This window comes from Pholis gunnellus (assembly GCF_910591455.1).
Source record: "Pholis gunnellus genome assembly, chromosome: 16".
NCBI lineage: Eukaryota > Metazoa > Chordata > Actinopteri > Perciformes > Pholidae > Pholis > Pholis gunnellus.
The window spans coordinates 3,940,733-3,953,076 of record NC_136543.1 but is presented as its reverse complement, the minus strand read 5'-3'; the positions used below and the strand labels follow the sequence as shown (position 1 = coordinate 3,953,076).

Here is a 12,344-nt window from a genome sequence, read left to right as displayed (position 1 = left end):
AAACTTTGCTCATGTGACTGTTCAACACAACACAACTCGTCTCACAGGCTGAGATAAAGACATATCTATACGCTACGTTATGTTTCATTCATTTTTACGTTCATGGCTTCTTAACTAAGTGTCTCTGGTTTAAAACTTCTTCACAAGGTAAGAAGTATTTGCTGAAATATCCGTACAAGTTGTTGTTAAAGATGAATACACCAGTTATAGCTAGTTAACGAACAAGTGGAGCTATATAGCTACAGTTATATACATAACGTTACTGTAACCTAGCAGGTTCAGGTTGACTTCATGTCATGTGTGGTCTTATGCTAACACGGAGCTGTACAAGGTTGATGTTATATACACACGGCACATCACAGACACGAAGACATTCACTAATAATTGAGGATTTTCTCAAATTAAACTAGCTTAAAATGTTGTAATGATAATGTTATGCCTTATAGACATTACAGGTTGCTCTTTGTATTTCCTGGTGTTTTTCTTTCATTTATAGATAGAGACATTTCCATTTTAATTTCCACTTGTTTTATTCTTTTTAATTTACCGTACATTACATTTTACAGTATTTACCCACATTTGACAATGTGGTGGTGCTCTTTAGTGAGACCTAATTATCAAACCAGTTTTCTCTGTTTCATGTCATAATTTGTTATGCTGTTTGCTTGACTATAACCAATCTAATAACATAACTTTGGCCTCTGGTAACTTTTAGTTTATCTTAATAATATAAATCATTTACCAGTTAATTGACCATGATACATATTGTTAGAGGATGTATGTTCAAGCCCTTATTTATTTAGATATGTCAGTGTTGACAATGGGACTTAAAAATGCCACTTAAAAGCTTCAAACGTTTCCACAGTAATTTACCTTTTCATCCCAAGTTCACCCCGGACAAGGAGGAAGAAAATGCGTGACATAATGCATTCATTGTTCCAGACGTTTTTCTCATGATCTCATGAGAGGCTCACACATGCACTCACTTGCAGACATGAGTCACATGAATGGTTAAAGAACATGCTTTGTTAGACAGACAAACTTGCAACGTAGCGCAATATATAAGAGATGCCGTCTGTAAATAATCAGTAAAGACATTTTCAAAAATAAATCGATTAAGTTGATAGTCAGACAATTAATCTGTAACTATATTTTAGTTCTCACTGTTTTCCAAAATGGTATAGACCAGGGCCTACTAATAGGCGGACCGCGGTCCGGTTCCGGACCCAAACACAGTTGTATGCGGACCCGTAGCCTACACCTAAAACCGATAGTAGATCATTAATAAATTCTAACAGAGCGCTTTTATTTTTACCGGCACAGCTTTTCCAGTCTTTACGGCACTCGTTCAGCGGTCTAGGAAACACACAGACCAAGTAGGTATGCGTTGTAAATCATATACTGTATGTGTATTCCTAAGCGTCGCAACTCCAGTGACATTTGCACACACACGAGAGAGACCCAACAGTCGGAGAAGTACGTGAGTCAGAGAAGTTACTTCACATGGCGTTCTCTAAGAAGAGAACCTAGAATGGACAGACTCGTATATCTTCATTCTTACTACAGGTAATTAAAAACCAGTATGTCTCAGACCATGAGTTTAGAAGCATAATGTGAAGCGCCACTAGACAAAGCACACATTGTTTGAGCAAACGTATCCACTCACATCCAAAATGAAGGTACAAAAAAGAAACGATCGAAGAGACCAAAATGATCAGAATCCTAACACATTAATTCACTGTCCAGCGATGATGTTAACAGAGAGGAATAGAGCTGAAACAAGTGCTTTAATAACCACAATAAAAGTCCCTGCACACAAATCTCTCTTTTTAGAAGATGAAAATGAAATGGATATCGTGGCTTTTTTGATTGACCACTTCACACCTCACAATTTAAAGCTGCAGGGCAAAGACAATTCAGTTACATTAATTTTTCAAAAATTAAGTACTTAAAATGTTACTATTTTACATTTATTTATTATTAGAGTAGGCTATATATTATTTATAATTAATCCAGTTCAATTTGAAATCTGACAATAAATATTGTTTAGATATTATTCAATTGAACTTTCTTTATTTGATTTGACAGTCCGATGTTGACTACACAGACGTTAATACAACTGTTGGCTTCAATATACATGGGACGAAATCATAGCGCAAGTTAAGACATTATTTGGTGTTCCGGACCTTTGGATGAGGAACGTCTCTCTAACTGGACCTCGCTGAACTTTAATTGCATACCCCTGGTATAGACCAAAGGATTAATTTGCTTGATTGAGAAAATAATCATGAGATCAATCCACATAAATGTCCTTCAAGTACAGTCACTCACTCGCTCCCTTTTTCCTTGAATGTGCTGACAAACACGTTTTGTAGAGGTTTCAAAGCTGTAGGCTGCATAATTAGGTAAAGTTAGGATCAAAGTTTTGGGTAGATGATGTTCCTCAGACAATATGTATTGACCTGAAATGTGAAAATCATTGAGATTGATTAGACAGATGAGCTGTGGTGATAATCAAAGGTTCATGTAACTGTTTATTGACGTGATGACCTCAGACCTCGGTTGAAAACTATATATTTGCCTCTTTTTTTTTTTACCTTTGGAACACGGCCCAATCCCTGAAAACATATTGGAACGCTGCAGACAAGCATATAGTTCTCAGTTCCTACATTTATTTGTACAAAAGGTTTTCTGCTGCCAGCAACATCATGAGTCGCCCATCAACGCCAAACAGCAGCATTGTGAGAAGTGAAACTCTGAACAGTGACTCAGCAGTTATATCCTCTGCTAAAAAAAACGATTACCTCTGTAGACAAATCCACTCTATACAGTATAATAGCACTTAATATCAAGAGTTATTGCTCTGACTAATTATTTCCATTCTATTAGAGCTGAAACTAACGATTATTTCCATTATTGAATAATCGTTTTGTCTATAACGTGTCAGGAAATAGTGAAAATATCCGTTATAATATCCCAGAGTTGAAGATGGCATACATTTGCAGTTTCAACCAACAGTTGTGAACAGACGTGTATCAAACACAGTATATCTTCTGAGGATAGAAGAAGAACAGCACAGCCAGTCTGTTGCTATTGTGTGACCTTTTTTATTTATTGTTCACAGTTTCATCGAGCTTTATCTTTATCTCCATCATCTCTCCGACTCGCTCTGAAGTGGATCCATTCTCAGCTTCAGTCAGATTGCAGGTTTGGTGAAACTTTTCCAACATCTCGTGAAATCAGGAAGCGTCCCTCTGTGTTTGCGTGCGTCAGTGTTATCAAGCTTCCTGTTAAAATCTGCTGCTGTGTCGTGTGGTCTTCCTTATACATACATGCCCGTGTCATGTGTTGATCTGGCATCCTCCTTGTTCGTCTTTGTTTGTGTTCAGCAGGTCCAGCAGGTTTTCGGGGACACCATGGCTCAGTGACATCATTTTACGGCTTAATATTTCCCGGGTCAGCCGAGTGCCATGCCGCTACCAAGTGGCTGCTCCATCAACTCGGCCCCTTTGGACGAGAGCGAGGACAGTGAACCCCTCATTGAGAACGATGCAGGTGTGTGCTATCTTTGTAGCAAGAAACAATGTATTTTGATCAAGATTTTGGGTTTGCAAACACGCCAAAACTCTCAAGACAAGTTCCAAGTTCTTTCAAGAGTATTTGTTTTTAAGACTGGAACTAACTCATTTCCCAGATCCCCAGGTGATGTCATGAAATATCTCGTCAGGTCCGACCAGCAGTCCAAAACCTAAACATATTCAATTCACCATGTAAATATGTGAGAAAAGAATGAAATGAAATAATAATCAAAATAGCTGCAGATTAATTTTCTGTCAATCGACTAATCGTTGCAGCTGTGTTAATATTTTCATTTAACGTAAGCTCTGGTGCAAACAAAGGCACTCCCAATTCCAACATGCCATTAAACATTTTTTTATGCAATGAAAGCAAATTAATATTTTAAAATCAAGAGAGGTTGGTTAGTCTCGGATTTACAAATGAACACAATCTAATGCAAATAACTCTTGTGTTGTTAAAACTGGAGTAGGCAGATTATTTGAGGCAAAAATTCATAATAAACTTTCAGCATATTTTAATTCAAGTGGTCCAAGACGATATGAAACGCTCATTCTAAGCTAACGCAAACACAGCGATTCTTAGTTTCATGTGATCATACACTAATGAACACAGGCTGGTCCTTCAAAGCACAACAAAGTCAATTGAAACAATTCATTTTAAAAAGGTCAGTTTTTTCTTTTTTCACAGTGTGTTTTTCAGATAACTGAATGTGTTTTTAAAGTAGAACCTTCATTCTTAACTTTATCTGAAATATTTGAAATGGACCCACAGTCCAGACTACATGTAAACGTCCTTGTATTGTCTGTGGACAGTCCCTCCCCAGTGCTGCTCGGCTCGCCTCAACCTGGCCTTCCTCATGTTCTGTGGGTTCTCTGTGGTCTACGGTCTCCGTGTCAACCTCAGTGTTGCCATGGTAGCCATGGTGAATACCACTGAGACCGATCCAGCCCATAACAACTCCGTAATCAGTGCCTGTCCACGGCCAGCCGGGTCGGAAAACACCAGTGATGCTTTCCTGCAACCTGTGGGGGTAACAGACAGTTTATACATTTTTACCATTTAACTGATTCTTAAACATGTTACATGTGTGTAGTTTGGGACAAAACACTTTTGATAAGTAACCCACTTCAAGATAACATGTCAGTCAGTTTGTTTCTTTAAATAAATTAAGTTATGTGAGAAATACTCATTAAAAGAAGATAGATGAGACACCACAGACGGGAAATAATGCAGGGACTTCAAGATACAATTATGTGCATTTTGCCTGATTTCAGATTAATATCCACATTTTTCCATATATGAAAGTGGATCTCAATTATATCCGCTTTGACCCTTTTTACACATTTATAATAGAGACATATTGTATACCACCTCTATCTACCTTTTCCAGGTGGTGAAAACTCATCTTACATCAGATGGTAATGTGTGTGGCCTGTCAACACTGTCCGAATGCTTTTTTACCAAAAACACCTCTTGTCCCAGATCCCCCAGTACCCGTGGGACTCGGAGACTCAGGGCTGGCTGCTGGGGGCCTTCTTCTTCGGCTACCTGTTTACACAGATCCCCGGTGGCTACCTGTCCGGTCACTACGGGGGGACTATCTTCCTGGGTTTGGGTGTGCTGGGCACCGCTGTCCTCACGATGCTCACCCCTCTGGCCGCCAAGATGGGCTTATACTGGCTGTTTGCACTACGAGCGTTGGAGGGCTTTGGGGAGGTAAGAGTGTGTTGAGTTGTGCAGGAGGCTGTGGGGGAATATGATTTGTGATGTTGTGTGTTTCTGTCTCAGTTACAGAGGAATAGCAATAATAGAGTAATGGACATTTATTTGCTGATAAATCTGTGAAAGTGACTATGATTGAGGTTACTCCGGACCAGTTTGACAATCTTTTTTATTACTTCTACACAGTATTCATTAAATGTTCAGAAATGTTTCTGGTAAAGATTCATCTGCTGGTTATTGTCTTGGTTATTTGATTAATCGTTTGGTCTATAAAGCGATGAATCGATGATCAAATGAGTTGCCGATTAATCACTTCCGCTCTATTTTACATCCCAGAAGTATTTCTGCAAAAGAAACCTTTGAAACCTCTGATTGCTACACATCCACATTCTATATGGACATACAAAAACAGGCTGCTGCCTGCCTCTCTGTCTCACTCTCGTCCTGTCTCACCGCCTGTGTCTTTACGTTTCTCCAGGGTGTGACGTTCCCCGCCATGATGGCCATGTGGGCTCGGTGGGCTCCTCCTCTGGAGCGCTCTCGTCTGATGACCCTGTCTGGATCTGGGGGCAACTTTGGGGCCTTTGTGGCTCTGCCGCTCACCGGCTACATCTGCCAAACCTTAGGCTGGCCCGCTGTCTTCTACCTCTGTGGTGAGGGAGGGAAACCCAAATACAATCACATACTTCAGTCAGCCAGGCCACCTCGGCCTGTAGTCCGGCTGAGCGGATCCCAATGTGAGCCGGGTCCGACCTCGGAGCATTCAGACTCGACACGGTCGGATTACAAAAGTGTAACCGCGGCCTTAGTCCCTCACAGAAAAAGATGCCAGGGTGGTAGACGCTGCACAATAATAACACATTTAAACATGCAAAAGGTAAAATCCCTATCTGATATAAGTGATTAAAATGCAAAGCATTAGATGTGATCAAATGATAGTCGCTGCTTTATTTAACACAGAAATCGGTTACAGTAATTTGTAGAATACTAAGATTACACAAAAGCAGTGGTGAAAGAAGTACTCGGATCTCCTATTTAAGTAAAAGTAGTGATACCACAGTGTAGAAATACTCTGTTGTAAGTAATAGTCCTGCATTCAAAATCTTACTTAAGTAAAAGTACAAATATATTGAAATCAAAATAAACTTAAAGTTTTTAAAGTACTCATTATGTAGGCCCCTCGGTAGAATCATACATAATATTTAGCTGGTATATAATTATTGATGCATTCATGTGGAAGTGTCTCTAATATTGCAGCTGGTAAAGGTGGAGCTAATTCTAACTACTTTATATACTAGCTTGTAAATAAAGCTAGTAAAGTCTTATCTTAACATTAACAAAGGTAATGTTTTAGCATTGCTCAACAAGAACAATTTGATTTACTCATCTCACTTTGATACCTGATATTACAGCATTATATCTCGCTGTGTCATGACAGTGAGAATGTTACTTTTCCTCTGATTGTATTTTCAAAATAATAAATAATCCTCTTTGCACGATACATATGGAGCAGTTTGATTTAGTTGTGACATCAGTGTCAACCCTAAACAAACTAGCATCTTTCCTTCCATTTTTCACCACCATGTCCAATGAAACTCTCTCTCTCCCTCTCTCCTTCTCTCTCTCTCTCTCTCTCTCTGTGTGTCTCTCTCTCTCTCTCTCTCTCTCTCTCTCTCTCTGTGTGTCTCTCTCTTTCTCTCTCCCTCTCTCTCTCTATGTGTGTGTGTCTCTCTCTCTCTGTGTCTCTCTCTCTTTCTCTCTCCCTCTCTATCTCTCTCTATGTGTGTGTGTGTCTCTCTCTCTCTCTCTCTCTCTCAGGGGGTGCTGGTTGTCTGTGGGCGGTCTTTTGGTTTGCTTTTGTATCAGATGACCCTCGCACGCACCGTCGAATCAGCAAAGAGGAGAGAGATTACATCATAAACTCCATCGGACCTCAGGTGAACACAAGTAGTATTGATTAGAAATGACAAATGTGAAAAACATTACCTGGAAGAATGACAACTGCACTGCTTTATTGCAGCTCATCTTTGTTGATAAGACATAAAACCTATGTTTTATGCACAAATCCCAAAATATGACATGATATAGTAATAGTTCCCTCTCAAACTTCCTGTTTCCCTTCCTGTTCTCTTACTTTCTCTTCCCCCTCAGCTGTCTTTTCTTTCTTGAACTTGATGAAAGCTTGCATGCAATGAGCATGTAAGCTTACATTCTTCCTAACATTCTATCTTTTTCATTGTATGGAATTGTCATTGATATATATGGATTTTTGTTGGCATTTTTCATCATATACTGTATGTGTAGTCAGTGGGCGAACAGTGGGCACGGTTCATTTCATTCACTCAACACTAGTGAAATGCACCGTGATCTACTCACTTGGTCCCCCCAGCTATATATTTGAGAGAATATTATAGATCCAAGACGAAACTGACAGAAGGACAGAACTGAGAGACAGAAAAGATGTCTGCTACTTCAGCACCACGGACAGCGCCATGGATTCATCATCCTATATCAATGCCCCCCCTTCAATCGCCTACTGTGTGTAGTGTTTTCTCAAGATTCTGTCATTAATCTGCAGGGTACAGGTCATGGCTGGTCCGTGCCCGTGCTGCCCATGCTGCTGTCGGTCCCTCTGTGGGCCATCATCATCACCCAGATATGCTCAAACTGGTCCTACTACACCCTGCTCACCTCCCTGCCCACCTACATGAACGACATCATGCACTTTGACATCAAATCAGTGAGGTTTCGATTTTTTTTGTTCCTCAGTTTCGTAGCAAAAATAATAACAAACTAGAGAGGTGCGCCCAGATCTCCGCCAGGTGTGTCTGCAACGACTACTGCTGACTATGTGATTAAATGAATACGACCCACAACTGGCTAACCCGCCCCAGTCTAGACACCGATGGGCGAACAAGCTGTAGATATAAGATGTGTGTACGTATGTCTTTAAACTGGACACGGACAAGCAACCTGTGATCATCAAATCCTTTTCAGAATAGGACAGCAACTCTGACCAAATCTCTCTGTCTCCGTCCAGAATGGGTTCCTCTCCGCTCTGCCGTACCTCGGGGGCTGGTTGTTCTCGGTGCTGTCGGGTGTCGCAGCGGACCGCCTCATCGAGAGGAAGGTGTTCAGCATCACCGTCGTACGCAAACTCTTCACACTCATAGGTAGAAGAAACTCTGCCACTTAGATCCTCTGCGTGTATGCACCCTTATCATCTGATATTGACGAGCTCTTTCTTTGGAACTGAGAGTTTAATTCTTCTAGATGCACTCGCCAAAGATCAATTATTTGTCATGAGATGTTTTTAATAGTTTGGCAAGCTAAAATACTCATTCAGCAGGCAGGGCTACAGTAACAGAGGAGCATGTTGATTGGAGGGAAATTATTACATGTGAAACGGTGCATTCATTACATATGCATATATACAAGTTTGAGCTACTGCCACTTAGAATACTTTTTGCCATTTTTTGAGACACGTTCTTTTTATTCAAGTATTTTTTTAGAGAAATATTGCAGGTTTGGAGTCTACTAGATTTGTCTAATAGTCATTTAAAGCATAGTAACTGATAATATTTGATGCGTCTTGGAGTTATTTGACTTTTCGTTGATTTGACCATCTGCCACACTGAAATATTGTAGCAATAAGGAATACTTTTTCAGTAAAGATTACAAATTATAATCTGATTTACTCCAAATATGAAGGTACTTTTGCTCAAGTTAATGTTTAAATGTAGTGTGTGTTTGCTGTACGAGTATTCTTCCATGATGGTATATTGCCACTTGTACTCATAGACTGTATTTAAGAAGTGGACGCAGTCACCCATCGGTTTGTGGATTGACATTTTGAAGCCTCGAATTCGGCACTTTGGCCGTCGCCATCTTGTTTTCTTTCACAACCAGAAGTGATGCATGAGGGTTGAGCTACGGACAACCAAACATTAAAAAAGACATTTCTAGGCGACCAAAATGTTACAATTAACTTGCATGAAGTGAAAACACACTGTGAGAGGGTTAAAGTTCTAAGACAAAAAAACACGGACAACTCCCAACATTATGGTAGTGACCTGTCAATCACAAGGTAGCCCCGCCCTAAAGCATACTCTGCTTTATGGTCTGTTTGACTCTAAATGGACCATAGTTTACTAAATGAACATCATGCTGTATTGAAGAAGACTTAAACTAGAGATTTAGACCATAAACTCATGTTTACAATGTTTACTGAGGTAATAAATCAAGAGAGAAGTAGAGTCATTTTCTCATAGACTTCTATACAACCAGAGGAGTCGCCCCCTGGTGGATACTAGAGATAATGCAGCTTTAAGGCTCTTTAGCATTGGGTTCACTTCACAGACCCAGGGGTTGGCGCCTGCTTTTATATAAGTAAAGTTTTCCACCACAAAATAATCAGCAATACCATGACACGTTACTACATTCACCAAAGGGAATTAAGTTTTCACTTGTCCACCACACAGGCAGCAGTGTGGTGGTTTCCATGTCTTTGAGTGGAGTAATGCTGCCGTCATCTGGTTTAGATTCAGTCTTGAAAAGATGACATCAATTACCAGATATACACTCAGATATACACTCATTGTTAGCTGTAACAATGTTTTATTCATTGTTACAGCTAAATATTACAAAACCCAGTAACACCAGTGATGTTTTCTCAACGTGTGCTGTATTATCTTCTTCTTTTAACATCCACCTCCTCTCTGCAGGTCTGTTGTCTGCTGCAGCTTTCCTCGTGGCTGTGAGTTACGCCGGCTGCAGCCACATCCTCACCGTCACCTTCCTCACACTCTCCACAACCGTAGGAGGGGTCACTGCCTCCGGAGTCTACATGAACCAAATAGACATCGCTCCACGGTGGGTGTTACCTATTATTTTATTTATTTTATTTATTTTATTTATTTTATTTATTTTATTTATTTTAAATATATAATCAAGACTCAGATGTATGAATAGATATATGATGATGTAGAAGGGCTTTCAGCTAAATACAGTTGAAAGTAATACTGGAGAAAATGTTTTTCTCTCTCCTGCAGGTATGCAGGACTCCTTCTAGGAATCACCAACACATTCGGGACCATCCCTGGAGTCATAGCACCCATCGCTACAGGATACTTTACGGAGGATGTAAGTCTCATCAAAGTGCTTGTGTAACAGAAGTGTAACTCTGTAAAAGTGCATGATTGGGTAACAACACATATTTAAGGCTTGAGGCCTTTAATGGACATTCTTTGGCCGAAGCATTGAATGGCTGATCATTCATATTTTATATATAGTTTATGTAAAAAAAAAACAACAACACAACTTTTCTTGGACTGTTTTTTTCTTCCGAGACCTTCAAACCAGTAAAAATGTATAAAAACAACTCAAAACAAAATTCCTTCATCACTAAAATGAGCTTTTCTCTCCAGAAACCTTGATCTGTTGTTCACTTTCTCTTGGCTCTTTAATGTCACATTACACACACAGTACACAACACGCACCGCACATGTCGGGTCACTGAAGTAACACACTACCCTCTTCTCCTCCTGTCGTCAGCGCACCCTGGCAGGCTGGAGAAAGGTGTTCTGGGTAGCTGCCGGGATCAACGTCGCCGGTGCTGTCGTCTTCACAATATTCGGCACTGGGAAGATCCAGCCGTGGGCCGTCACCGAGGAGGACGGAGAGGAAGCTGAGAAAGACAGGAGCAGGTCCAACTCTACGTAAAGACTGAATATTCAGACGAAGACATCCGGCAAACAGAAGTGGCCGATGTAGTACAGAGGACAGTTGGATATATTTGATTACTACCTCTTTAAATGGTATAAATCCTAAAAAATATGCGGTATTCACACTTATCAAACATGAAGAGTGTGAGGGATGTACAAACATTATTATCAGCCAAGAATAGCACAACATTTATATCAGTGGACCAGGATAGTTTGATGAAGTTTAAATGTTTGGGATTGTGCAGTGTTTTTAAATCAATCATATCTTGGAAAGTTTATACTCAGGTGAGCATTTGATCTGATTTTTACAATTATTCCAGCAAAGAGATGACGGATTATAGAGCAATTTTACACATTGAAATGTAGTCAAATTTTTACAACAGGAAAAAAAACAACCACTGCTGGACATTCACTGTGTTTATCAATCAGGAATTTATGAATAGTTTACTGTTGTCACAGAAACTAAATGTTGTGTTAGACAAATATTTACATCCTAACCAGTAATACTTGCCTTTTACATACAATACAATACATGGACTATACAGCACCTCAGGTTGAAAAACAGATCAATTTGTGTACTTTTTTTGTATGTTTTTTAACTTGTTCTTGCGCTGTGAACGAGATGGGAGCGTATGTTTTAAGGACCAGCCATAGCATACTATATGACTTTGAAAGTGTTATTAACCCCTTTACCTTTAGCTGCTTTGTTTACAGCTGTGTCTGTTTCCTGTACACTTCTACTGTCCAGTAGGACCCAAAGAAGCACTACAACAATACAACAAACAGCCTTATATTTTATAACAGTGCCAATATGTTTTTTGATTATAGATGTTATAGATGATCTTTTGTCTCATCCAGAAAACCAAAGCACCTTCTACTGCCAAGAATGCAATATGTTTTTGTAAAGGTGACATGAACTATGACTTACTTTTTGAGATACTTCTCTAAGAAATGTATGGATTTGCAGTATTTTTAATCTATCACCATTTCTTCAACTACAGTAATTGTTGTTTTTGTAGAAAACAGGACTCAACCATTTTTCGTCATCTCATGCCGTCTGTACTGCGATTGTAAAGATATGATGTTTTTAAACAGATGCAATAATGTGTTTTCCTTTTCTGGGCATTGGAAATGTGTGAGGTTGTACAAAATATGGGAAATGTGTTTTAATTTATATTTTATTGTGTGAAGAATCACTTTTACTGAGCACATCTGAGTGGAGTCTCTCTCTGTGTTTCAACATAATATTGAAATGATAGATGTTCCTGTTCTTACTGAACCAATCATGAGGTGATATCATCTTCCTGTGTCCCATCATGA

The 12,344-nt window shown here is 39.5% G+C and overlaps 1 protein-coding gene across 4 annotated transcripts; it reads left to right on the top strand.

Moving 5' to 3' along the window:
* The first annotated feature begins 25 nt into the window (after nt 1-25).
* Nucleotides 26-11,456, top strand: LOC306707896 (sialin). 4 transcript variants are annotated; one of them, XM_079175545.1, is made up of 12 exons: nt 26-147; nt 3,125-3,207; nt 3,393-3,555; nt 4,392-4,609; nt 5,062-5,295; nt 5,780-5,954; nt 7,120-7,238; nt 7,880-8,041; nt 8,342-8,474; nt 10,026-10,173; nt 10,353-10,443; nt 10,855-11,456. In XM_079175545.1, exons 3-12 carry the CDS (start codon nt 3,471-3,473, stop codon nt 11,020-11,022), a joined length of 1,533 nt encoding a protein of 510 aa, XP_079031671.1. In that variant the 5' UTR covers nt 26-147; nt 3,125-3,207; nt 3,393-3,470; the 3' UTR covers nt 11,023-11,456. The 4 variants fall into 4 exon arrangements, with proteins under 4 accessions (XP_079031671.1, XP_079031670.1, XP_079031673.1 ...); XM_079175544.1 differs by having other exon boundaries at nt 3,390-3,555; XM_079175547.1 differs by having other exon boundaries at nt 3,390-3,555; nt 7,880-8,046; nt 8,342-8,431.
* Nucleotides 11,457-12,344: the final 888 nt, after the last annotated feature.